Here is a 27,761-nt window from a genome sequence, read left to right on the forward strand (position 1 = left end):
GACCCACTCCATCCAGAGATACAACACAGAACAGGCCCTTTTGAGCCACACCACCCAGCAACACACCAATTTACCCTAATCACAGGACAATTTACAATGACCTCTAAACATACTGGAATGTGGGAGCAAACCAGAACGCCCAATGACCCATCCACTGAGTGGAGGGAATATACAAACTTGCTTAAAAGATGCCAAAACTCTGAACTCCCAACAACCTCAAGCTGTAATCATGTCACGTTAACCGCAGCACTACCATGGCAATATGTGCAATTTTGTTTTAAACAAACACCACAAGTAACATTTTGTATGTTAACTTTATTTAAACTGGTTTGCAAGTTATATTGTAAGGTTAGACCATCTGCATCCCCCTATACTGGTGGAGTTAGGCATTGCAGGGAATAAGATGAAAGGTTACAAGTGGCAGCCTACTGGCCACTGGTTTCTGGGTGCTGCAGCGAAGTGGAGGCCTGCTACACAGGCACCTGAAAGCTTTGTGGTCATCTTCACAATCCTTTTACACACATAGAAAAAACACAAACCACAAAAATTCCAGGGCACAAAACATCTAATGTTTCTGTTTACTGCATTTTAAAAAACCCAAAATGCAGTGGAATCAAGCCGTGTTTATGCATGTACAGAACTAAAGTTTAAAATACTTGAAAACTGTTAAAATGGGGATTGTCACTGGGGGGAAAAAAGCACAGCCATTTGTTCCAAGGCAAGACAATTTAAGACAAACAAAAAAAACATGTTAGGTGGCTTTATCCCCCCACCTTTGATTAAACACATCTTACAGCAAGAACAAATCACACAATCCATTATAGCAACCCCTCCTATCCCGGGGGTTTGTGAAGGGGGTGCGGTAAATGTGGCAGAGACTCTGTTTGCGCCTGTGAATCCGGAAGGCAGAAGGGAGTGGCACCGTGTCCTCAACTATAGAAACACACAGGCATTCGGGAGCACTCCTAGAACAATGGGGGGGGGGGGGGGGGGTAAGAGATGTGGGGGATGGGGGCCCCAATAAGAAGCCAACTCCCCCTCAACTCTTATACAGCACACGGCAGAAGAGAGCAGTAGTGAAAGAAAAATTGCTCCTTTTAAAAGTGGTGTGATCAATATCTCTGCTTTATCTTACAGATGCTTACTTAGATGCATTGGCAATGTCCTTTTAGAAAGTTATTGTTAAGTGAAATCCTGTTTCCCTGCACAGCTCATGAATATAGATACAAGGGCCCCCCTCCACCCTTCGGCTCTCTGCTTTGCTTCACCAACCTTCTCCAACTGCTCTAAACAAGTTACTATTAAGTGTGCAGGAGTGATGCACTTCAGATGGACTGCACAGCTGCCGGAAGTTCAAACCCAAGAACCTTACAGGGCTCAAAGCAGCAGCAAAAGTGGGAGGGCTGAGGCCAGGCAAGCAAAACAAAAAGTAACCCCCCACACACCTCCACCCACAGAAACAGAACAACCACAAGGCAGCCGGATGCTGTGCAGCCAGAGGGTAGTTCAACTTGCACACAGCAAAAGGAGCCAACACATAAAAGTTCCTCCGTTTTCAGTGCCAGGGAATGGTTACAGAGTCAGGGGGAAGAGGGAAACACCCACCAACTGTGTTCAGCTTCCATTAAAGCAGCTAAGATTGAGTCCAGGGCCCAAAGTTAAAGTTTGATTTGATGGAAATTTGGGGGTGAGTGTGGGAAGAGGGTTGGTGTTTGCTGATGGGATGGTGACCCAGGGTTTCCAAAATAAAGTTAGTGTTTGCTTGCATTTTTGTTTTTTTTTCTTTTAAATTATACTTCTGTTGCATTCTTGTTGAAGTAGAAGGTTTTCCAATCCCATAGCTCAGGCCTGGGTGGTTTCACTGGAAGCTGTAACCTGCAAAAAAAAATTTTTTAATGGTTTATTGCCATTCAACTGTACACATCTACTGCCAACTAAAACAATGCTCTTCAGGATCACGGTGCACAACGGTACACATAACACACAGCACACAAAGTAATATCACAATAATAAATTAATAATGTGCATTTACAACAAAGTTAAAAAGTAAGCAGTATAACGCCACTGGCGCTTCATACACGAGACCGGGGGATATAGCTGCTTCCTATCCCAACAGTTCTTGTCCTAATGCTGCAGTACCTCCCGCCTGATGGTAGGGGGTCAAAAAGGTTATTGGATGGATCGGAGGGCTTATTGACAGCACTAAGTGCCCTACATACACAGTACTCCTGAGGCTGATAAATATCTCTGATGGGTGAAAGAGAGATCCCGATGATCCTCTCAGCAGTCCCCACAATCCCTTGTGAGGACTTGCGGTCAGATGTCTCACGATGGTCATACTGGCTGGTGATGCAGCTGGTCAGGGAATGAGGGGAGTGGGGAGGGAGCCTCCATCCCCAAATCTCCTCAGGACCTTTCACATCATTGAAATTCCAGTGGAGCTTCCGTCGCAAAGTGAGAATGGGGTCATCAAAGCCATTTGATGATGACGACCCCATCCAGATTGGAAGGGAAAAATGTTCAAAGGTTAATTTATTATCAAAGAATGTATGCAGTATACAACTGACAGTAGTCTTTTCCACATAGCCATGAAACAAAACCATGGAGGTCGTCAAGAAAAACATCAAACTCATTCCCCTGCACAGAAAAAGAATGGCAACACAATCATCAGCCCTCAACAAAAAGAAATGACAAGGCAATACACAGAATAAGAACCAGGGAACTGCAAGTGACTGATGCCCATGGTGCATCCAGACTGTTCCACTGCCTGATGGAGGCAGAGACCCAGATTCAACACAAATCTCTGGCAGTGTGTGGAGATCACACATTCTCCCCACGACCATGTGTATTCCTCCCCACAGCCAACCCCATCCCCAAGCTTGTTTCCTCCCACACCCCAACAACATGTAGTCAAGAGGGTTAACTGACCCGAGTGCATGGCTCAGAATCCGACAGCGAACGTGAGGGGAGAACAAAGTTTATACTGGTGTAAGTACGTGCTTGATGGGATACCAGAGCCCTTTCCATGCTCTGCCTATAGAATCAGTGGTCATTTAATGCAGATGGTCAGGTCAGAAGGAATAGTATAGAGGTGTAAAATGTCTTCCAAAAACTCCAAGGTGTCTCCATTGCCAATGAAATAGATGCAATGGAGCAAATCACAAGGCGATGATTAGGTCAACTGGCCACACCATCAGGGATAAATTCTTGTCTCACTATTTAGCACTACATGGCTGCTTAAAATAATTGTGTAGAGAGGGAGAGAGGCACCTCCACTATTTGCAAACTCTGGAACTGGTAAAGACAATCATTACAAACCTATGTTTCAGTTTACTTGGTTAACATCTTGACACCAACAGCACATTCTTCATTCATGGCGCTGATGACAGTGACCTGCAGGGGGAGAAGTAGACAGTGATGTTCAGCGCAAAAATGACAGACTGTTCAACAACTTATGCCTTTGCTGGAGTAAACAGTACCAAGCAATCCGGCACATTTCAAAAACACTAGAGATCCTGCAGATGCTGGAAATCCAGAATCACACACAAAATGCTGGAAGAACACAGGTCAGACCGCCTCTATGGCGAGGAATAAACAGTTGCTGTTTCAGGTTGAGATCTTCAGTCTGATTAAAGAGTCTCAGCCCAAAATACCCACTGTTCATTCCTCTCCATGGCTGATGCCTGGCCTGCTGAGTTCTTCCAGCAGCTGGCGTGCAGTGCATTACAAGTCTTCCTTATCTGGGACTTGAATTGGTCCCAGGCAACCATTGTAAACACTGAAGCTGGCTGCAGACAACTGTGGAAACTGTTCAGGTTAGGGGCAAAAGACATGAGCAAGAGAAGGTAGAGAGGTGAATAATGTCAGCTGACAGGTCTAGCCACACCAGCTATACGTTGACACATGCACACAATTCACAATTCTTAAAGCTTATTTGTTATCTTCATCTGGGTAGCACTCACGACTCGTGTGCAGTCCAACTGTTTAACAGTTAAATGCCTTTAGAGTTATTCTCTTTACAGTTTAATGTTTATCTGCTTGTATTTTATATAATTACATATATACAAATAACTGCTTCGTATGCTTCCTGGTGGTCGGTCTAAATATATATATATATATATATATATAGTTGTTTAAAGTGTTCCGTGGCTTTATTGGTGAAATACTGGTACGATTCTGGAAGCATTATTTGAATGACAGCTATCTCACTGGTTAACTCTCATCTACAAATGTGAATGTAATTTTCCTCATCTAATATAAAAAAGCTGGCAAGGCAGTGCCATCTTAATATCTTAAATTTCCCTTCACTTAGCATACCATAGAAACCATAGAAACTACAGCACAGAAACAGGCCTTTTGGCCCTTCTTGGCTGTGCCGAACCATTTTCTGCCTAGTCCCACTGACCTGCACACGGACCATATACCTCAATACACTTCCCATCCATGTACCTGTCCAATTTATTCTTAAATGTTAAAAAAGAACCCGCATTTACCACCTCATCTGGCAGCTCATTCCACACTCCCACCACTCTGTGTGAAGAAGCCTCCCCTTTAAACTTTTCCCCCCTCACCCTAAACCCATGTCCTCTGGTTTTTTTCTCCCCTTGCCTCAGTGGAAAAAGCCTGCTTGCATTCACTCTATCTGTACCCATCATAATTTTATATACCTCTATCAAATCTCCCCTCATTCTTCTACGCTCCAGGGAATAAAGTCCCAACCTATTCAACCTTTCTCTGTAACTGAGTTTCTCAAGTCCCGGCAACATCCTTGTAAACCTTCTCTGCACTCTTTCAACCTTATTTATATCCTTCCTGTAATTTGGTAACAAAACTGAACACAATACTCCAGATTCGGCCTCACCAACGCCTTATACAACCTCATCATAACATTCCAGCTCTTATACTCAATACTTTGATTAATAAAGGCCAATGTACCAAAAGCTCTCTTTACGACCCTATCTACCTGTGACGCCACTTTTAGGGAATTTTGTATCTGTATTCCCAGATCCCTCTGTTCCACTGCACTCCTCAGTGCCTTACCATTAACCCTGTATGTTCTACGTTGGTTTCTCCTTCCAACGTGCAATACTTCACATTTGTCTGTATTAAACTCCATCTGCCATTTTTCCAGCTGGTCCAAGTCCCCCTGCAGGCTCTGAAAACCTTCCTCACTGTCTACTACACCTCCAATCTTTGTATCATCAGCAAACTTGCTGATCCAATTTACCACATTATCATCCAGATCATTGATATAGATGACAAATAACAATGGACCCAGCACTGATCCCTGTGGCACACCACTAGTCACTGGCCTCCACTCAGAGAAGCTATTCTCTACTACCACTCTCTGGCTTCTTCCATTGAGCCAATGTCTAATCCAATTTACTACCTCTCCATGTATACCTAGCGAATGAATTTTCCTAACTAACCTCCCATGCGGGAGGTTACCTCTAACATCTCGATTTCCCTTTGTTCTATTAACGCCAAATAAAACGACTGTGAAGCAACAAGTCTTGTGCCTCTTTCCTGATTTCTGAAAGAACCTAGGACTGAAACATCAAAACCCAACGGTTCAATTGCTGTTGTCCATAAGTCACGCGACTATCACGGGTAGCGCAACACTATTACAGCTCGGGGCAAAGATCAGGAGTCCAATTCCAGAGACATTCTGTAAATTTGATACGGAGAAAGTCTGATGTAGCAATATTCCAGTGGAGTAAAGGAAATTACAGTGGTATGAGACAGGAGTGGGCCAAAGTAAACTGGAAGGAGCAGCAATGGTGTGCGTTTCTAGGAAAAATGAGGAAGGTGCAGGACATATGTATTCCAAAAATAAAGAGATACTCAAATGGTAAAATAGCCGTGGCTGACAAGGGAAGTCAAAGCTATTGTAAAAGCAAAAATTAGTGGGAAAAGAGGGGATTGGGAAGGTTTTAAAAACCTACAGACATAACTAAAAATTCATTAGAAGGGAAAAGATGTAATATGAAAGCAAGCTAGCAAATAATATCAAAGTGGATAGTAAAAGTTTTTTCAAGCATAGTGAGAGTGGATATAAGACTGCTAGAAAATGAGGCAGGAGAAATAATAACAGGGAACAAGGAGATGGCAGATGAACTAAATGAGTATTTTGCACCAGGTATATGCCTGATGTTGTAGTGTGTGAAGGAAGAGAAGTGGGTGCAGTTACTGTTACAAGAGAGAAGGTGCTCAAAAAGCTAAAAGACCTAAAGGTACACAAGTCACCTGGACCAGATGAACTACACCCTAGGGATCTGAAAGAGGTAGCGTTAGAAATTGTGGTGGCATTACAAATGATCTTTCAAAAATCATTTGATTCTGGCATGGTGCCAGAGGACTGGAAAATTGTAAGAATTACTCCACTCTTTAAGGAGGCAGGCAGCAGAAAGGAAACTATAGACCGGTTAACCTGACCTCAGTGGTTGGGAAGATGTTGGAGTCAATTGTTAATGATGAGGTGATGTACTTGGTGACACAGGACAAGATAGTACAAAGTCAGCATGGTTTCCTTCAGGGAAAATCCTGCCTGACGAACCTGTTGGAATTCTTTGAGGAGATTACAAGTAGAATAGACAAAGGGGATGCAGTGGATGTTGTGTATTTGGACATTCAGAAGGCCTTTGACAAGGTGCCACACGAGGCTGCTTCCCAAGTTAAGAGCCCATGGTAATATAGGAAAATTACTGACATGGTTAGAGCATTGGCTGACTGGTAGGAGCAACGAGTGGGAATAAAGGATCCTTTTCTGGTTGGCTGCCAATGACTAGTGGTGTTACGCAGGGGTCGGTGTTGGGACCACTTCTTTTTATGCTGTATACAAATGATTTAAATGATGGAATAGATGGCTTTGTTGCAAAGAGCTTACAAAAGGTTCAAACAAAATTAAAGAAAAACACAGAACTATGTAATGATAGAGATCTAGATTAAAAGGCCAGCAGGAAGGAGCTTATGAATGAAATTAGGAAAGCCAGAAGGGGCCATGAGAAGGCCTTGGCGGACAGGATTACAAGTACGTGAAGAGCAAGAGGATAAGACATGAGAGAATAGGACCAATCAAGTGTGACAGTAGAAAAGTGTGTATGGAACCGGAGGAGATGGCAGAGGTACTTAATGAATACTTTGCTTCAGTATTCACTACGGAAAAGGATCTTGCCAATTGTCGGGATGACTTAAAAGCTTGAGTATGTAGATATTAAGGAAGAGGATGAGCTGGAGCTTTTGGAAAGCATCAAGTTGGATAAGTCACCTGGACCAGATGGGATGTACCCCAGGCTACTGTGGGAAGAAAGGGAGGAGATTGCTGAGCCTCTGGCGATGATCTTTGCATCTTCATGAGGACAGGAGAGGTTCTGGAGGATTGGAGGGTTGCGAATGTTGTTCCCTTATTTAAGAAAGGGAGCAGGGATAGCCCAGGAAATTACAGATCAGTGAGTCTTACTTCAGTGATTGATAAGTTGATGGAGAAGATCCTGAGAAGCAGGATTTATGAACATTTGGAGAGGCATAACATGATTAGGAATAGTCAGCATGGCTTTGTCAAAGGCAGGTCGTGCCTTACGAGCCTGATTGAATTTTTTGAGGATGTGACTAAACACATTGATGAGGGTAAAGCCATAGATGTAGTGCACATGGATTTTAGCAAGGCATTTGATAAGGTACCCCATGCAAGGCTTATTGACAAAGTAAGGAGGCATGGGATCCGAGGGGACCTTGCTCTGTGGATCCAGAACTGGGTTGCCCACAGAAGGCAAAGAGTGGTTGTAGACAGGTCATATTCTGCATGGAGGCCGGTGACCAGTGGTGTACCTCAGGGATCTGTTCTGGGACCCCTACTCTGTGATTTTTATGGATGAGGAAGTGGAGGGATGGGTTAATAAATTTGCAGATGACACAAAAGTTGGGGGTGTCGTGAATAGTGTGCTTGGCTGTCAGAGGTTACAGCGGAACATTAATAGGATGCAAAACTGGGCTGAGGAGTGGCAGATGGAGTTCAACCCAGATAAGTGTGAGGTGGTTCATTCTGGTAGGTCAAATATGATGGCAGAATATAGCATTAATGACAAGACTCTTGGTAGTGTGGAGGATCAGAGGGATCTTGGGGTCTGAGTCCATAGGACACCCAAAGCTGCTAGGCAGGTTGACTCTGTAGTTAAGGCGGCCATCCGTGTGTTGGTCTTCATCAATCGTGGGATTGAGTTTAAGAGCCAAGAGGTAATGTTGCAGCTATATAGGACCCTGGCCAGACCCCACTTGGAGTACTGCGCTCAATTCTGGTCGCCTCACTACAGGAAGGACGTTGAAACCATAGAAAGGGTGCAGAGGAGATTTACAAGGATGTTGCCTGGATTAGGGAGCATACCTTACGAGAACAGTTTGAGTGAACTCAGCCTTTTTTCCTTGGAGCGACAGAGGGCGAGAGGCGACCTGATAGAGGTATACACGATAATGAGAGGCATCGATTGTGTGGATAGTCAGATGCTTTTTCCCCAGGGCTGAAATGGCTAGCACCAGAGGGTATAATCTTAAGGTGCTTGGAAGTAGGTGCAGAGGAGATGTCAGGGGTAAGTTTGTTTGCTTTTTTTTAAAAAAAAAAGAGGTGAGTGTGTGGAATGGGCTGTCAGTGGCAGCGGTGGAGGCAGAAACAATAGGGTCACCTGGATGGATAGATAAAGCTTAGAAAAATAGAGGGCTATGGGTAACCCTAGGTAATTTCTAAGGACAGGACATGTTCAGCACAGCTTTGTGGGCCGAAGGGCCTGTACTGGGCTGTATATGATACGAAGATTGGTGGAGGCGCAGGTAGTGTTGAGGAAACCGGTAGGATGCAAAAGGACTTAGACTGATTAGGAGAATGGGCAAGAAAGTGGCAAATGAAAAACAATATTGGAAAATACAGTCGTGCACTTTGGGAGTAGAAATAAACGTGTGGACTATTTTCTAAACGGGGAGAAAAGCCAGGAATCTGAGATACAGAGGGACTTGGGAGTCCTTGTGCAGAACACCCTGAAGATCAACTTGCAGGTTGAGTCAGTGGTGAGGAAGGCAAATACCATGTTAGCATTCATCTCAAGAGGTCCTGAATCCAAGAGCAAGGATGTGATGCTGAGGCTGTATGAAGCACTGGTGAGGCCTCATCTTGAATACTGAATAGATTTGGGCCCCTCATCTTAGAAAAGATGTGCTGGCATTGGAGAGGGTCCGGAGGACGTTCACAAATGATTCCAGGAATGAAAGGGTAATCATATGAGGAACACTTCATGGCTCTAGGTCTGTACTCGCCAGAATTCAGAAGAATGAGTAGAGATCTCATTGAAACCTTTCAAATGTTGAAAGGCCTAGACAGAGTAGATGTGGAAAGGATGTTTCCCATGGTGGGAGAATCTTGAACAAGAGGGCACAGCCTCTGGATAGAGGGGCGCCCTTTCAAAACAGATGCTGAGAAATTTCTTTAGCCAGAGGGTGGTAAATTTGTGTAATTTGTTGCCACATGCAGCTGTGGAGGCCAGGTCGTTGGGTGTATTTAAGAGAGAGATTGATAGACTCTTGATTGGACATAACATCAAAGGGTACGGAGAGAAGGCTGGGAACTGGGGTTGAGGAAGAGATAGAAAAAAGGATCAGCCATGATTGAATGGCGGAGCAGACTCGACAGGCCAGATGGGCTAATTCTGCTCCTATGTCTTATGGCAAGGAGTCTTTGTTCGTCCTCCCTGCGGAACGTGTGGGTTTTCCCTGAGTGCTCCGGTTTCCTCCTTTGGTCCAAAAATGTCACATCAGGTTAAATGGACATTATAAATTGCCCTGTGATTAAGTTAGTCATATCAAACTTGTCAGGGGCTGCTGGAGTGGTGTGGCTCAAAGGGGCTATTTGATTGAATGCGGGCTGCTTAAAGACAACACGAAACAGGAACTGAAATGCCATATCCAAGTTAATTTCTTGCCTTTGATCACCAGCCACAGCTAATCCAATACAGTTACAGCATGGAGCTGTTAGCACCAAACGAAACACAATCGGACACTCACCAGTGTCTCCACTCCGGAGTTATAACGCTGCTCAATTTCCTTTCCCAAATCATTGTCAGGAAGCTTCAAATCCTCCCGCAGCTCACCGTTGTCACTCAGGAGAGAAAGGTAGCCATCCTGAATTTGAACCAGCTGAAAATAAACAAGAGATTGTATGAACACGAGGAGCAAACCCATTCCTCGTACAGAAGTGTAGGTTATATAGCAGATTGAATTCCTCCACTCTCACCCAGTATGGTTGCACTCTGCAACTCAGAATCAGTTTAATATCACCACCAGATGTCATGATATTTGTTGTATTTCTGGCAGCAGTAACAACATAACACATAATAGAGAAAAACTGAATTAAACAGTTAATTAAGTAGTGCCAAAATAGAAATTAAAAAAAAGTAGCAAGGTAGTGATCATGGGTTCAATGTCCATTCAGAAATTGGATGGCAGAGGGGAAGAAGCTGTTCCTGAATCAATGAGTGTGTGTCTTCAGGCTCCTGTACCTCCTTCCTGATGATAGCAATGAGAACAAGGCAGGACCTGGGTGCTGGGGGTCCATAACGATGGACGCTGCCTTTTTGAGGCATTGCTCCTTGAAGACGTCCTGGATACTATGGAGGCCAGTGCCCATGATGAGGTGAGTTTACAACTTCCATCCTTTGCAGATCTCCCCCCATACCAGACAGTGATGCAGCCAGTACTTAAACTTTCACTGATCGTGTACAAGATGCCCAGATCTTAATGAACACAATTTTTTAAAAATTATACAACAGCAGCACTTGGGACAGTTGGACACTTGGAAGATACTTGGACAGATAAGGTTTAAAAGAGATATGAGAGAAACACAGTAGAAATAAATGAATTTAGATGGGTGACCAGATTAACGTGGATTGGCTGATTCCAATCAATTCCATGCTGTACAACTCTGACCCTGCAACCTGTCAATCCAGTTTCGTTTTGCTACCTCACCCACTATTATTATTGGGATAGAGCACAGAATAGGCTCTTCAGCCCTTCACGCCTCGTTGCCCAGCAGTCCCCGGATGTTATCACAGGGTAATTAAGTCTTTGGACTGTGGGAGGAAACCCACGCAGTCACGCGGAGCCCTTACAGCAGTGGCAGGAATTGAACAGTGCAGGTGACCCGGGTTCAATTCTTGCCACTGCTGTAGGGTTCCACTTCTCATTGTTACTGTCCCTCTTCCCATTGCTACTGAGGAGAAGAAGTTGTTCAGAATTGTTGAGCTCCTTAAAAGGTATCTTAAATACTAGAGCTTAGTGTCCATGAAGAAGCTGACACCATGCTTCTGGACACATGCAGACAGCTGGTTAATGGGATTCAAATGGAAGGATCCCATGGCTTCACCTGACCCTGATGGGTTGGGGGGGGGGGGGTGGAGGGAATGGGAGGAATAAGAAGGTGCTACACTTTGCCCAAGGGTGACTTGCAGGCTAGCGGAGGGAAGGAGTGCCGTAAACCTCCTTTGGTAGAGACACATCTACACCCTGCCACCTATCTACAGCACTAAAGGATGCTATTCTATTGAAGGACAAAGGAACTAGAGGGGAAAAAAATCATTGTTGTATCATAGATGCAAGTCAAAGGAACAGAGTTAATGAGAGCCAGGAAATAAAGGTGGGAAAAACTTCACTATTGAATTTCTGAAGTCTGCATACCCAGAACTGCCAGTTTTAAAGGACAAAACTGACAATCCCACAACTTTGGAAGCTTGTGGCAGATGGCAGACTTGACTTCAGAAGTTCAAAGTAAATTTTATTGTTAAGAGTACATATCACCACATTGAACCCAGAGATTCATTTTCCTGTAGGCATATTCAACAAATCTACACAATTGTAACTATAACAGAATCAATTAAGACAACAAATCATGCAAATACAAGTATAAATGAATAGCAATAAATATATGAGAACGTGAGATAATGTGTCCTTAAAGTGAGATCATTGATTGTGGAAACACCTCAATGGATGGGCAAGTGAGTGCAGTTATCCCCTTTTGGTCAAGGTTGAAGGGTACTAACTTCGTGAACCTGGTGGCCAGAGTCCCGAGGCTCTTGTACCTTCTACCGGATGGCAGCAGCGAGAAGAGATCATGACCTGGTGCTGGGGTTCTTTGATGATGGTCTGTGTTTCACCTACATCTTCTCAATGGTTGGGAGGGCTTTACTCGTGATGTGCTGGGCCAAATCCACTACCTTTTGTAGGATTTTCCATTCAAAAGCATTGGTGTTCCCATACCAGGCCATGATGCAGCCAGTTGATACACTCTCCACTACACATCTATAAAAGTTCGTCAAAGTTTTTGATGCTATGCCAAATCTCTGCAGACTGCTAATGAAGTAGAAGCACTGCCATGCTTTCTTCGCAATTTGTAGTTTCCCAGACTATTGAATAACATTCAGACCACTTACACTTAATTATTAAAAGCTTCACACGTTGATAACATTTCCAGCAAGCCCAGTGAGTTTGAAGGAAGAGCAGGAAACAAGAATCCTCATGAGTCAGATGCCAAACCACTAAAACCTCCAAATGAGTGGTGGATTCAGAGTTTTACTGTTACAAAGTCAGCTTGATACTGCAGAGACAGTCAGGAAGGGGTTATTGGGCCAGGAATGTGGAGAATTCCAATGCTATTCTAGCTTCAGAGGATGCCTCACCTTCCTACTCTCTTGCAACTGATCACGGGGGAGGAGAAGGAAGAATAAAAACAAGATGGTTACACTAATCCACCACCACGTGACAACAATGTCACAGTCAAACTCAAGTGAGGAAACAGAAGCAACCAACAGGACAGACAACCAGTGTGTAAAAGACAACTGTGCAAACAAAAAATAATAAATAAGTGATAAATATCAAGAACATGAGATGAAGAGTCCTTAAATTGTGGGAACAGTTCAGTGATGCAGCGAGTGAAGTTAGCCCCACTGGTTCAAATCTAACCAAGCATCATTTCTTTGGCTTCTAACACTCCCACTATAGTTCTCAGAGCAAAGAGAAGACCGGTCTCCGGAAATATGACTCGCAGTGGATAACCTTACCTGATAGTCACACCTTCTGATGTTAGGCACGTCCATATTGTGGGTCGAAGGACAGATATCTTCATACTTTTTTGAGGTGAATATATCAATTCCCACCAAGTGGACCTGGAACAGATAGGAACCGAACAGGTGTGGTAAGAACTGGCAAGCCCATGATGAGATGCATATGCTAAGCAACATTTAATGCATCATGGCTTCCCAATCTATTACAAGATTTGTTTTGGACACTCTTTAAACACCATATATGCTCGGAGGCAACGTGCCTAAAATCAAAAAGACCACGAAGTACTACAAGCAAAATTAGGCCATTTGGCCCATTGAGTCTGCTCCACTGTTTCATCAAGGCCGATCAATTTTCCCTCTCAGTCCCAATCTCCTGCCTCCTGCCCCCTTATCCCTTCATGACTTGACAAATCAAAAACCTATGAACCTCAGCCTTATGACTTGTCCCTCCATGGACACCCGTGGCAACAAATTCCACAAATTCACCACTCTCTGGCTAAAGAAATTCCTCCTCTCCATTCTAAATGAATGTTCTTCTACTCTGAGGCTGTGACCCCTGATCTTAAGACATCACCACCACAGGAAACATCCTCTCCACATCCACTGTATCTTGGCCCTTCAACATTCGATGTAGAGATTTCCCCCTTCCCCATTCTGCTGAATTCCATTATGAAAAAGTGTCAAAACTTGTTGGGAATGAGAAGATTTCAGGAAAAATCAGAGGGATTGTTATGATTTAATTCTCACAGCACCATATTTCCTTCATGTCCATGGAATTTGGCTTATGGTCACAGACTTAAGAACCTTAAAAGATACTGGGGAAAGTTTTCAGAAAGTAATGATCACCGAAGGCGATGGTGGAGACTGGAAACTTGGGGGCGGGGGAGGCAGCAGTGAGACAATTCACATTCAAGCCAAAGAAGTTGGAAGGGCAAATATCAGGAGTTATAGAGATGGAAAGGGAGGCGACAGAGCCCCACCACACCCAAGGATACCAGGGGTTTTATAAAAGTTGTCATACAGTGAGCAACTATGTCAGCAGGTGGTTTGGCGCTGGATAAGATAATTACAGTGCAAGACCACTTCACCTCATCAGGAAGCTTCCTCATCCTTACCTTGGCGTGGCCGTGCTTGCCGGTCTTGGAGGTGGACATATCCATGATCTTGCACGGGCGTCCCTTCAGCATGACAAAGCCATTCTTGCGCAGAGCTGAGCACTGCATAGGGAAGGTGGTGGACGCCCCGGAGTGAGCAGTGGTGAAGTCGAGATCAGGGTCTGCCATCTTTCAGATTCTGGTTGTACAATGCTGCAGACAGAGAAAAGGACATGCATTGTGAGCTCTCTGTGCTCATTGACCAACGGCCCAGCAAAGCTGCCCTGGTACACAGTCACACGCCCAAGGGCGGGCAAGCTTCACCCAACCACCCCATTTTATCGTTTTACCGGAGCACCCTCCAGTCTGAAATGGGGTGAACAAAACCCATCCGAGTCTCAAGACCCAAATAGGACAGCTGGACAAGTCTAGCATTCATAAGCTCAAAAATCAAGACAGCAAGGGCAGCTGTTGGAGGCCTCTGAACTCAGAATGTAGTGATCTCTCTTAACCTCCCTGGTTAGTGAGGGAGAGAGCAGAGGAATGTCAAACTGTTGGGAAAGGCAAAATGCAAGCAGGCTTTTTCCACTGAGGTTGAGTGGGACTACAAGCTTGGACAGGTACATGGATAGGAGGGGCAAGGAGGACTATGGTCCAGGTGCAGGTCAATGGGGGTAGGCAATTAAGGGAGAAAGAGGTGTCTCTGTTTTTACAGCGAGCGGGGTGACATAACAGCTCGCTGGTTTACGATGTTAAAAGCCTGTTACGGCACTTTTTTCGAGCTCTGTGCCCAAAGATCTCAAGTCTTTGTGCACACAGCTGTAGATTTAAATGGTTCATCGTGAACTAAATGGGTCGAAGGGCCAGTTTGTAGGCTGTACTTTTCTAACCTTAGAAAACTCTGCAGATGCCGAAATCCTGAGTAAAACACGCAAAATACTGGAGGAACTCAGCACAGGACGGTGTGAAAGTAGTGAACGGGTCAGGAGTCTTACAGCAGCAGGGATGATGTTGTTGAGTGAGGCTGTCTAAGCTTTCAACCTCTTGTATTTTCTCCAAGGAGGTAAGGGGAGAGAAAAGGGAATGGCCAGGGTGGCAGGAAATTACTAGCCTTCTTGAAGCAACATTTATGACCACTAAATGCACTAAAGGTACCTCACAGAAGTTCCCAACTAAAGCTAGGTCCAGCGTCTTCACCCACCAAAAATGGAACTTTCCACAAGCGGTCAAACATTTTCATTCGCAGAGTGGAGAAGCAACACCTAATATTCTGAATAGGTTTATTGATTTCTTCTTCTGATGAAAATAATGTCTCCCCCCCCCCCCCCCCCGCGGCTTCTTACCAGCCTATAACCTCTCTGTGGGTCACTTCCTCCTGTGGTCCTCTCTCCTAGGAGACTGCTTCCTCTACAGCCCTTTACGTTTCCTTCCCACCTGGCTTCACCCATTACCTTCTAGGTATCCTCCTTCCCCACACCCCCATCCTTTTACTCTGGTGTCTTCCCACTTCTTTTCCAGAGCTGATGAAGGGTCTCGGCCTGAAACACTGACGGTTTATTCATTTCCACGGGGGCTGGCTGACCTGCATTGAGTGAGTGTTGCTCGCGTCAAGCTGTTAATCCAGCATTCACTTGCAAGCTGCAGCATCTGGCAGAGCCCAGCACTGGGAGAGGGTTCACGCCCCAGACTGGACGGTTGTGAAATCTATCTCAGTGGGGCCTGCTGTCTGAATTTCTCATTGCACAATGCTGTAGAAAGACAGGCCCTGCGAACCCTTGCTGCCCAACAACCAACAATCCAGTAGAACTGTCCCCCGGTGGGAAGTACACCAAATTCCCAACAGTCACATGCCAAAGAAAAGCTTTAGATGTAGGCCCATGGTTGACATGCCAAAGGCAACCTAAGTGCCAAACAGGGGATAATATATATATTGTAATCTTTGATGACTCAGTAGCCTTGGCAGCATTGCTATCTCTGAATCATGGATAAAGAAAGGACTACTGCTTTTGGACTGGTAAGCAGAGCCATAGCAATTACAGCTCCAGAATGCTCACTTCACCTTTGGCAGGAATTTCAGTCCAGAGCCTTCAATTCTCCAAAAAGGTTTGCATTATTGGTCAATTTTTACAGAGGGAGAGATGGAGGGAGACACCAAAGTGTGGGGTTAAATTGAACCTCATCATGCTCATTTTTCTGGTAGGAAAACCAACATGCAATACAGATACTTCGAGTAGTCGATTCATTTACAATCTAAATGAAGAGACTAATGGATGCTTTACGCTTTTTTGCTCGGCGTATACCACCCTCTCTCATTACCAATGCTATAGATGTATTTTTAAATTTTCAGCGCTTGTTGCTGTGCCCAACTTGCTGCTCCATGCCCTTCCTCGGCTGCTCCTTTGTGCTAATGATACTGCTGGCTACATCCTGTTTTCTTTAGCTAGGAGGATTACTTTAGACATGCAGCTCACCTGAGTTATTGAAATGAGGCTAGAGATCCAATTTTGGGTCTGTTGGGGCGGCATTGGTTGAAGTTAAATAAGAGTAAAAATTAGTGGGAGGTTAGAGGACTGAGCCCTGAATTATTGAAATGAGGCTAGAGATCCAATTTTGGGTCTGTTGGGGCGGCATTGGTTGAAGTTAAATAAGAGTAAAAATTAGTGGGAGGTCAGAGGACTGAGAAGCTTTGAAAAACTAACAGAAGGCAACTGAAAAACCCATCAAGGAAAAGATGGAATACAAAGTTAAACTAGCCAATAATATTAAAGAAAACAGTGGGTTCTCAGTCTTTGGAACTCGCTGAGTGGCCTGTGCTTCCGTATCTCCAGAAGCGGTTTGGAAGACACAGACCTTAGGGGTGCAGCCTGGAGGATGATCCAATGCCTCGTTGATGTCACTGATAGAAGCGTCGCAGGTGACCGAAACATCAAGACATCAAGTGCAAATGTGGCTGTTTGTGGACTCTGCACTCAATAGCTCCCTCCCTCTCTCTCGCAATGGTGACAGAGGGTTTGCTGATTCTCGAGTCAGGGGAACTTGGCATAAGCTACGCTACAGGCCAACATCGAAAAAGCGAGCTGTTGGCAACAGTGATCTCTCTTCCTCGTTAGTGAGAGAGAAGGCCTGCTGAGAAGTCAAGGTGTTGGGATGAATAGTAGTTTTTGATGGACCAGAGATCATGGTCTTTGGTTGCATCAATTGGTTGATGGGTCATGGGGGCCGATACTTTTTGCTGGAACAAGTTGGGGAAGGGTTGATACTTTGCTGCTGCTTGTGCGTGGGAGGGGACGGGGGGCTTTGTGGTTCTAACGTTTTTCTTGTCACTCATTCTTTGGGTTTTATTTTCCCTCCTGTTTTGCGATGTCTGTGAAGAGCAAGGATTTCAGGTTGTTTTCTGTATACTTTTGCTGATACTAAACTGAAATGTTGAATCACTGGAAGTTTCTTCAGATATATGAAGTGTAAAATAGAGACGAGAGTACCATTGCAAAATGATGCTAGAGGTAGTAATGGGGGAAAACAAGAAAATGGCAGATGAACTGAATAAATATTTTGCACCAGTCTACACTGTGGAAGATACTAGCAATATGCCAAAAGTTTGAGATTAGGCTTGGGTTAAATTGGGGGATTGCCAGGTAGCTCAGCTTGATGGGCCTGCTCCACGCTCTCAATATTTAAAAACTAAAAAATGTACAGCAACACCTTTATGGAAAAGCAAAGGAAAATAGTTATTCAAAAAATATAATAAGAGGTTGTTAACCAGAAGTTCCTGGGTGACCTTGTATGATACTTTGGTAAAGCAATTAGCTAGACAAATAGCATTGAGCAAACACATCCCATAACAACTGAGCCTTGCAGTTGGATTCGTACAGTCAAATGTTTGAAGTACATTTATTATCAAAGTACGTATAAATTATACAACCCTGAGAATCATCTGCCTATAGGTAGCCATAAAACAAGAAACCTGAAAGAGCACAGTTTTTAAAAAAAAATCAATGCCCAACATGCAGAGGGGGGAAAAAAACAGAAGTCGTACTAATGATAATGTAAACAGCATTTAGGACTGAATTGAGTCCACAGACACGGAGCCCAGAGCAACTGGTGTAGAGCCACAGTGGGGAAAATTGACGTGAAGCTCACACACACAAAGCGCACAGCAGCCAGAACAGTCTCACTGCCTCAGTGCTGCAGAAGAGCTGACGGAATCAATCTGATCCTCATCTCCGGTCCTAAGACCCCGCCTGTTCAATCTATATGGGCCAGCGTTTATATTGTCCAAACACCAGGTCATTCCCTGCACTGATACCCAGGCCCTGCTGCAGCAATACGCTCTGGCCTGTGCTCCGTCACCCAGCCCGAAGCAGTCAATCTTTCCAAATCAGCTTGGCACTCAGAGAGATCCACCCCCTCTTCCTGTTTTGGTGGGTTGGCTGAGAAACCTCTCAGCATCTCTCTGCCTCTACTTGCAATGTGAGGGAATCCAAAAGGCCGATCTGGCATTCATCTGAGGAAACTGGGGCAATCCATTTTGCACTCAACATCAGCAAGACCAAAGAGCTAATTGTGGACATCAGAGAGGGTAAGACCAGGGAACATAAACCCATCAGAGTGATCAGACGTGGAGAGAGTGCACAATTTCAAGTTCCCAGGTGTCAATATCTCTGAGGACCTAAACTGGTCCCAGCTATAAAGAAGGCAAGACATCAGCAACATTTCATAAGGGGGTTTGAGATTTGGTTTGTCACCTAAAACACTCAAACTTCTACAATTGTACCATGGAAAACATTCTGACTGGCTTGGTGACATCGCCATCTGGTATTGGGGGTGGGAGTGCAGCACAGAATTGAAGTTGCAATAATTTGTAAAATTAGTCAGCACTGTCTTGGGTGCTAGCCTCCAGAGTATCCAAGAAACCTTCAAGGGACAATGTCTCAAACAGGCTCATTAAAGACTCCCACCACCCAGGACACGCCCTCATTCTCTGTTACTGCGGGAAGGAGGTACAGAATCCCGAAGGCACACACTCTGCCATTGAGGAAAAGCTTCTTCCACTCTGCCATCCAATTTCTGAATGGACATTGAACCCATGAACACTACCCCACTACTTTTTTCAATTTGTTTTTTTGCACCCTTGTTTTAACTTTTTAATAGACACATACCTAGTGTTACTCAGTTTGTTTCTCTGTATTTATCTAACATGTATTGCATCGCACTGCTGCTATTAACAGATTTCACAACTCATGCCAGTGAAACTGATTCCATCCATCCTTAGAACAATAAGCTACTTTGTTGAAACAATGACGTGAATTGATAGGACAGATGCAGGTTTGAGGTAACTATCCATGTCTTAAATAATAGAACCTTAAATTGGACTGCTTTTTGGCAGTTCCAGAGTTCATATGACATCATTTAATGGCAAGACTCTTGGCAGTGTGGAGGATCAGAGGGATCTTGGGGTCCGAGTCCATAGGACACTCAAAGCTGCTGCGCAGGTTGACTCTACAGTTAAGAAAGCATACAGTGCATTGGCCTTCATTAATCGTGGGATTGAGTTTAGGAGCCGAGAGGTAATATTGCAGCTATATAGGATCCTGGTCAGACCCTACTTGGAGTACTGTGCTCAATTCTGGTCACTTCACTACAGGAAGGATGTGGAAACCATAGGAAGGGTGCAGAGGAGATTTACCAGGATGTTGCCTGGATTGGGGAGCATGCCTTATGAGAATAGGTTGAGTGAACTTGGCCTTTTTTCCTTGGAGCGGCAGAGGATAAGAGATGACCTGATAGATGATGAGAGGCATTGATCATGTGGATAGTAAGAGGCTTTTTGCCAGGGCTGGAATGGCTAGCACAAAAGGGCACAGTTTTAAGGTGCTTGGAAGCAGGTACAGAGGAGATGTCAAGGGCAAGTTTTTTTTTAATATAAACGCAGAAAGCAGTGAGTGTGTGGAATGGGCTGCTGGCGACTATGGTGCAGGCAGATACGATAGGGTCTTTTAAGAGATTCCTGAATAGGTACATGGAGCTTAGAAAAATAGAGGGCTATGAGTAACCCTAGGTAATTTCTAAGGTAAGGACATGTTCGGCACAGCTTTGTGGGCCAAAGGGCCTGTACTGTGCTGTAGGTTTTCTACGTTTCATCCACTAAACTGATACTGATAAGCAGGGTCACATTCCACCCGGGCAGATTGCAATTCCCAACATTCTGGGTAGGGCATCAAGGCTCTAGGTTAGCATCCAAACATCCAACCCAAGCCAGGAGTCTACCACAGTATCATCATCTTCTTAAGCCCATTACCCCTTTTGGGGCATAGGCCACCAACAGCAACTCACCAAGGTCCTTTGTCCCAGGCCTGTCTTTCAAGTTTTCACGCCTTCTTGATGAATCCTTCCTCTCCTAGTGATGAGATTTCTGGTGCTTCTATAGCTCTGGGTTTTTACAGGGTGCGTTTGCTCCTCAGGCCCAACCCCCTCCTTTCACAGCCAGGCTTAGAACCATCCTTGGCGGAGTTCACCACAGTATCACTTGCTCCTAAGTGAAGTCACCTCAGTGTCCTCTATGGATTCTGCACAGACCCTTCAATCTGATTAAGCAGCCTTGTGAACAAACTATGCAAATCAAAATGGGTCCAAAGGACAATCAGATCTTCTGCATGCCCCACTGATCAGTAAGATTATAGCTGATAAGACACGACACCAGAACACATAGATAGAAGCAGGGGTCCGAAGAAGGACTTAAGATCAGGAGAATAAGCAAAGAAGCTTCAACGCTACCTGCCCCTCTACCTATCTTTGCATTGTCTGCAAACTTGGTCACAAAGCCACCAATTCCATTATTATCATTGGATCCTTTCCTTATCTGATGCCTGTAACTCAACTACTGAGTGAGTGCTGCTATCCAGGAAAGGGTTCTTAGATGACACTTTATCTTCCTGCCCTGGGTATACAATTTGTGGATCCTACTAAGGTAGTGGCAAAAAGACAAGAAAATCTGCAGTATGCTGGAATTCCAAGCAACACACACACACACAAAATGCTGGATGAACTCAGCAGGCCAGGCAGCATCTACGGAAAAGAGTTTCTGGCACAGACCCTACCTCAGTCTGGAAAAAACACCAACCAGTAGGTCTTGCACAGTGAACGGTATGGCACCGAGCAGTGCGAAATACGGACCATCTTCATTGAAAGTGGTGGCATAGGTAGATAGGGTCCTTGTACAGAGCTAACAGCATACATAAATCAAAGTATTGAATACAAGACAAGGGATGTTATGTTGAAGTTGTACAAGATGTTGGTGAGGCTTAATTTGGAGTATCTAAATAAAGTTGAGAGAATACAGAGAAAATTTACAAGGATTTTGCCGGGTCTAGAAGACACAGAGTTACAAGGAAAGATTGAATAAAGTCCTAACCTATTCCTTGGAATTAGAAGATTGAGAGTAAATATGACAGAGGTATTCAAAATTATGAGGGGTAAATGCAAGCAGGCCTTTTCCGTTGAGGTTGGATAGCATTGAAAGAGGGGCTATCACTAACCAGTTTCTCAATGACACTGATAGCAAGGAAGACTGTCCTAAGACGCAGGATGATATTGATTAGTTGGTGAAATGGGCCAAATGCAGCAATTGACACAAAATGCTGGAAGAATTCAGCAGGTCAGGATGCATCTAAAAAAATGACTAAATAGTCCACATTTCAGGCCAAGGCTCTTCAAAACTGGAAAAGGGAGGATGCCAGAATAAAAAAGGCGGGGGAAGGACTGCATCTATTGTTTCAATAACCCTGCCCTCAGTGCCAGTAAAACCTAAGAGCCGATTGTGAACTTCAGGAAGGGTAAGCTGAGGGAGGGGAAGAAGGGTGACTGCACAGGATCAAAGTTAACCGCAGAGATGTAACACCTCCATAATAGAAACATAGAAAACCTACAGCACAATACAGGCCCTTCAGCCCACAAAGTTGTGACGAACATGTCCTTACCTTAGAACTACCTAGGCTTACCCATGGCCCTCTATTTTTCTAAGCTTCACCACCAGGAGTCTCTTAAAAAACCCTATCATTTCCACCTCCACCACCGGCAGCCTTTTCCACGCACTCACCACTCCCTGCGTAAAAAAAACTTACCCCGACATCTCCTCTGTACCTACTTCCAAGCACCTTAAAAATATGCCCTCTCGTGCTAGCCATTTCAGCCCTGGGACATCTTCAAGAAGCAATACCCCAGAAAGGCGTGTCCTTCATTAAGGGCCCCCATCACCTAGGCCATGCCTTGTTCTCATTGCTACCATCAGGGAGGAGAAACGGGAGCCTGAAGACACACACTGAATGATTCAGGAACAGCTTCTGTGAACATCTATGAACATCAGCTCACTAATTTTTAAAATTTCTATTTTTGCACTACTTTAGCTATTTAATATACATATATTCCTATAATTCATTTTTTTCCCTTATTACGTATTGCATTGTTCCGCTGCCACAAAGTTAACAAATTTTACGACATGTGCCTGTGATATTAAACCCGATTCTGATGCGTGCACAATTCTGACAAATTATAGAACAGACAGGACAGCACTTGAAGATGCAGAGGGTTTCCACCCGGTCATTCTCTGGGAAATAAATGTTCAGTTATGAAGGAGACAAACATTTTACCATCTACCAGAATTGTTAACACATAGAAGGCAATGGCAAGTGGAATTAAACGGTACTCATGGTTACCATGAACAGGGTTAACTGAAGGACCTGTTTTCTTTTTGCATCCATCACCTTGCAGCAGGACAAACGCCACATCAAAGAATTAGAAACCAAACTGCATCATTGCGCACAGCAAAATTCAACGCCATCTAATCATTTTGGGCAATTAAAATCATTTCAACCTCCAACGTTAACCGGTACATTCACAAGGGGAATTCTCTCATCCAGCGTGCGACTTGAAGCAACTAGAGTGAGTCGGTGAGTCACTACAATCGGGCATGCAGCCTGGTTTGCAGCAGGTTCTTGGTAATCTGGTCCCAACATATCAATGCAGATATAATGGCGGCAAGACAGCAGCTAGAGTTCATGAGGAGGTTTGGTATGTCACTTAAAACACTCAAACTTGTACAGATGTGCCATGTAGAGCATTCTGGCTGGCTGCATCACTGGTAAGGGGGCAGAGGGGCTACTGCACAGGATCAAAGTAAGGTGCAGAGTTGTAAACTCAGTCAGCTCCATCATGGGTACTCGCCTCCATAGTATCCTGGAAATCTTCAGGAGTGGTGCCTCAAAAAAAATGGCGTCCATCGTTAAGGACCTCCATCACCCAGGTCATGCCTTATTCTCATTGTTACCATCAGGAAGGAGGTACAGAAGCCTGAAGGTACACATTCAGTGATTCAGGAACAGCTTCTTCCCCTCTGCCATCGATTTCTGAATGGGCAATGAACCCGTGAATGTCCTCATTACCTCTACTTTTTTATTTCTATTTTTGCACTGCTTATTAAATATATATGTACTGTATTTCTTCACTATTATGTATTCAATATACTGCCGCAAAGTTAACTAACTTCACAACATATGCTGATGATATTAAACCTGATTTCAATTGACTCTCCACGGTGTTGGGCAAAATGCAACTCATGCATCACTACAAGTGGAATAAGTTAGTCATTAAGCTGCAATGCCCCCACATCTCCAACGGTGCTGCACACAATCACGCCTGATCTGTGACGGCCACATAATCACCCCCCCACCCCCATAATGAGCGAGAACAGATGTACCCGGTCTACCTGACACACACAGCACTGATTATGCAGACAGCATGGCACATTATTCAGTTACGCCTGCCAGCTAAATTCTGTAGATTTCAACTCAAGGACTTCTACGTCGATATCACCACCTGCATCCAAACATTACTGCATCAAAACCCTGGCCTGAAAGCATGAATCATCCCTGGCGCGCATGGCTTTCCCCAAGCCTCTTCAATGGGTTTCAAGTCATTTCCCTACCACCGTTATAGATCATCTGCCATCTTCTGCTTCCGACCCCACCCTACACCCCAGTTCACTACTGAACCTCGCCCACTCAAAATTCCACTTCCACCCTCATGGGTTACATCTAACACTCTCAAATTCTTTCCTCCACCCCTTCAGCCAAGTCTATTGTTAAATAATTATATAATTATATAAATAAATATATATATATATATACACACACACACACACACACACATACATATATATATATATAAAATCATATAATGTATATAGAAACGAGACATTTCTCTGAACTGGACTGTAAAGCACAGTAGTACACATAACACACAATAACTTAGGAAAGCAAGACTAAAATATACAGATGAATCATGCATAAATAGCATGCACTAATTAAATACTGTAGAGTATGGAACAGGTTAACCAGTGACACTTCGAATGCGATGCGGCAGGGAGTTCAAAAACCTAATGGCCTGAGGAAAGAAACTGTTTCCCATCTTGACTACTGTTGTCTTTCTGCATCGGAGTCTCCTGACTGATGGTAGGAAGTCAGAGGATGCTGGATGGATGGGTGGGATCCTTAATAATACTAAGTGTCCTGCATACACAGTGCTCCTGATAAATGTCCCCAGTGGATGGCAGGGAGACCCCTACAATCCTCTCAGCTGTTCTCACGGTCCTTTGTAGGGCCTTCCAGCTGGATGCTCTGCTGCTCCCATACCAGATGGAGATGCAGCTTGTCAGGATACTTTTTGCAGTGCTCCTATAAACTTCAGTTAAAATGGGGGGGGGGGGGGGCTTCGCTTGCCTCAATCTCCTTTGATACATTATCTCAAGCCATCTTTCATCCCTCCCAAACTAAATTCCTTTCCTCCACGTGTATATTAAACTCACCTTGCTGCATCTAACCACCTCTAACATTCACATCCTAGCCCCAAAACATTAATTTCCACATACAAATCTCCTCCCCGAAATCATCCCTTCCCTCAATTAACGCCCCTCGAAATTATCACCCCCTTTCCAGAATTTAAATTCTCCTTCCCATCTCCCTCTATCCCCCACTTTCAAAGCCTCCCTCTCCCATTAGGTCCCTCACCCCAGTACAAAATCATACCATTAAAATCCTCCCCTCCATTTTGTTCTCTACACAGGAAATAAATTGTTAAACTTCTACTACCTCTCCCAATAGTAAATGCTTCCCCCCACCGCAAGAAATAAATCGCATTCTCCTAATTGAATATAGCCGTGTTTCTTTAGATTATTCCCCCCCCCCAACACGTCCTCTCTCAAACATGCATCCCACGTGGGACGGGAGGGAATTAATTTCCTTTGTTTCCCCTGTCTTCAACCGAGCCCTTTGCCTCTGCCCCAACACACGGACCAAAACCCGTTCCCATCCCCCTGCCCAATGGCGGCCGTGGCCTGCTCAGCGCACACTGCTGTCCCGGACCCCGTCCTGTCCCGTTGCCCCGATACACCCTGGGCTAGAAAGGAGAGGAGCGGAGAGAACCCCGGTACGGTTACTGGTGGAGAGCCCCGTCCACGCTTTCCATCCCCTCGACCACACGGACGCCACTCACCGGCCACTGATCCAAGCAGAGATCGCCCTACGCACGAGTGCAGTCTCGTTAACTGGGAGGAGGGAAGAGAAAGAAAACGAGGCGGAGCTGCGCCTGCGCCCTGACCGGCACCTGCGCCGCACCGAGTCCGGTTCCCCTCCCAGTACTGCTGCGCATGCGCTCCCTCTCTCCGGCTCGAAATCCCAACCCGACCGTGGCTGCGCCTGCGTGCTGATCAACACGCACACCAGTACAGCGCCTGCGTCACGCCCGAGCCCGGCTTCCCTACCGCCCGCACCCCGGCGCATGCGCTCCCACGCCTCGCCTCGGACTCCGACCAGACCGTGGTCGCGCCTGCGCACTACCTACAGGGGTGCATTGGGTGCTTTTGTAAAAAAAACCATTGCGCACTGCGCCCGGCCTGCGCAGAACTGCGCATGCGTAGGATTGTGCTGACTGTATTGGCGGGGGGGGAGGGGAATCTGGGCAGTGCTGTGCCTTAAAGGGGCCGCACTCCGCTTGGTTGGTCTACAAGTCTCAACCTTGTCAAAGACAAATTTATAAGTGCAATGGGAAAAATAGCTGATGCACATTGCATCAGATGCACAACATTTACATAAATAAGTCTAATTGTGCAACTTATAATTGGATACTGCCTGACCTACTCAGTTCCTCAGTGTCTGTTACTACGAATTTCACCCCTGCATTATCTCGTGTATATTGAAATTGGAATTGATTTATTGTCGCATGTACCTAGATACAATGAAAAACTATTTATTATTAAGTATTGCATTGTACTGCTACCGCAAAGACAATTTTCACAACATATGCCGATTATATTAAACCTGATTCTGATTATTTAGAGACATAGCCTTTGGAACCACGCCGCCCAGCAACCCACCAATTTAACCGTAGCCAAATCAACAGTTCAATTTAATATCATAGAATATACATCCTGAACTTCCTACTCTTCGCAGATATCCTCGGAAACAGAGTACCCCAATGATTGAATGACAGTGAATACGTTAGAACCCCAAAAAACCCCTTCTCCCCTTCCTACGCACAAGCAGCAGCGAAGCATCAACCCTCCCCTTCCCTCACTTATTTCATCAAAAAGCATCAGCATCCACCACTCTCCAGGCACCGGACAATTTACAATGACCAATTAACCTAACAAACCGTCCGTCTTTGGACTGTGGGAGGAAACCCACAGGACGGAACGTACAAACGTGCTTACAGAGGATGAGACAGAATTGAACTCCGACCACCCGAGCTGTAATAGCGTCGCGCTAACCGCTACACGACCAGGGTGCCCTAATGCTGTACATAGAGAACATATCACCACACAGTATATCAGGGTAGAACAAGGTAAAACGATAACAAAGTGTATAACAGTTACAGAGAAAGTGCGGTGCGTGGTGCAAGATGCTTTTAAAAAAAAACAAGGTGCAAGGTCACAGGGAGGTAAATTGTGAGGTCACGAGTCTGATACTAGCGGGATAGAAGGTGTTCTTAGTGCTTTCAGGCCTTTGTATCTTCTGCCCCGTGGGAGAGGGGAGAAGAGGGAATGTCTGGTGTGGGTGGGGTCTTTGATTACACTGGCAGATTTACCGAGGCGGTGAGAAGTGTAGGAGCCCATGGGGGTGAGGGGCTGGTTTCTCGGATGTGCGGAGCTGTGCCCACAACTCTGGCAGTTTCTCTCGAATGCAGCAGTTGCCATACCGAGCCGCGGAGCATTTAGACAGAATACTTTCAACGATCCATCGGTAAAAATTGCTTAAGGGTCGACAGGGCCATGGTGAATGTTTTTTAGCCTCTTGAGGAAGTGGAGGTGCTGGTGATCTTTCTTTGCCGTGACATCAACGTGAGTGTAATGAAAGCACAAAATACTGATGAACTGTCACTAAAGATGGAGAGAGACGGGAATCCGATGTTGGATCTCTGTCCATCTTCTGGTCGTTATGGTTCTTCCGGGAGTCAGGAATGACGAGCAATCTTAATCCTAACGGGTGTTCACTTTAGTTAGTACAAACATACCCGCAAAGGAGCT

General features: G+C 44.9%; 1 protein-coding gene across 1 annotated transcript; it reads right to left on the minus strand.

The window, feature by feature from the left end:
• Positions 1–300: 300 nt before the first annotated feature.
• LOC140197812 (eukaryotic translation initiation factor 5A-1-like) lies at positions 301–25,840 on the minus strand. Its single transcript, XM_072258274.1, has 6 exons — positions 25,733–25,840; positions 14,210–14,401; positions 13,092–13,196; positions 10,045–10,176; positions 3,319–3,393; positions 301–1,875 (listed from the first exon to the last, which is right to left on the minus strand). The coding sequence occupies exons 2-5, from the start codon at positions 14,375–14,377 to the stop codon at positions 3,331–3,333; spliced, it is 468 nt and encodes a 155-aa protein (XP_072114375.1). The 5' UTR covers positions 14,378–14,401; positions 25,733–25,840; the 3' UTR covers positions 301–1,875; positions 3,319–3,330.
• Between the last annotated feature and the right edge of the window lie 1,921 nt (positions 25,841–27,761).

The sequence above is a fragment of the Mobula birostris genome, chromosome 5 (assembly GCF_030028105.1).
Source record: "Mobula birostris isolate sMobBir1 chromosome 5, sMobBir1.hap1, whole genome shotgun sequence".
NCBI classification, from domain to species: domain Eukaryota; kingdom Metazoa; phylum Chordata; class Chondrichthyes; order Myliobatiformes; family Myliobatidae; genus Mobula; species Mobula birostris.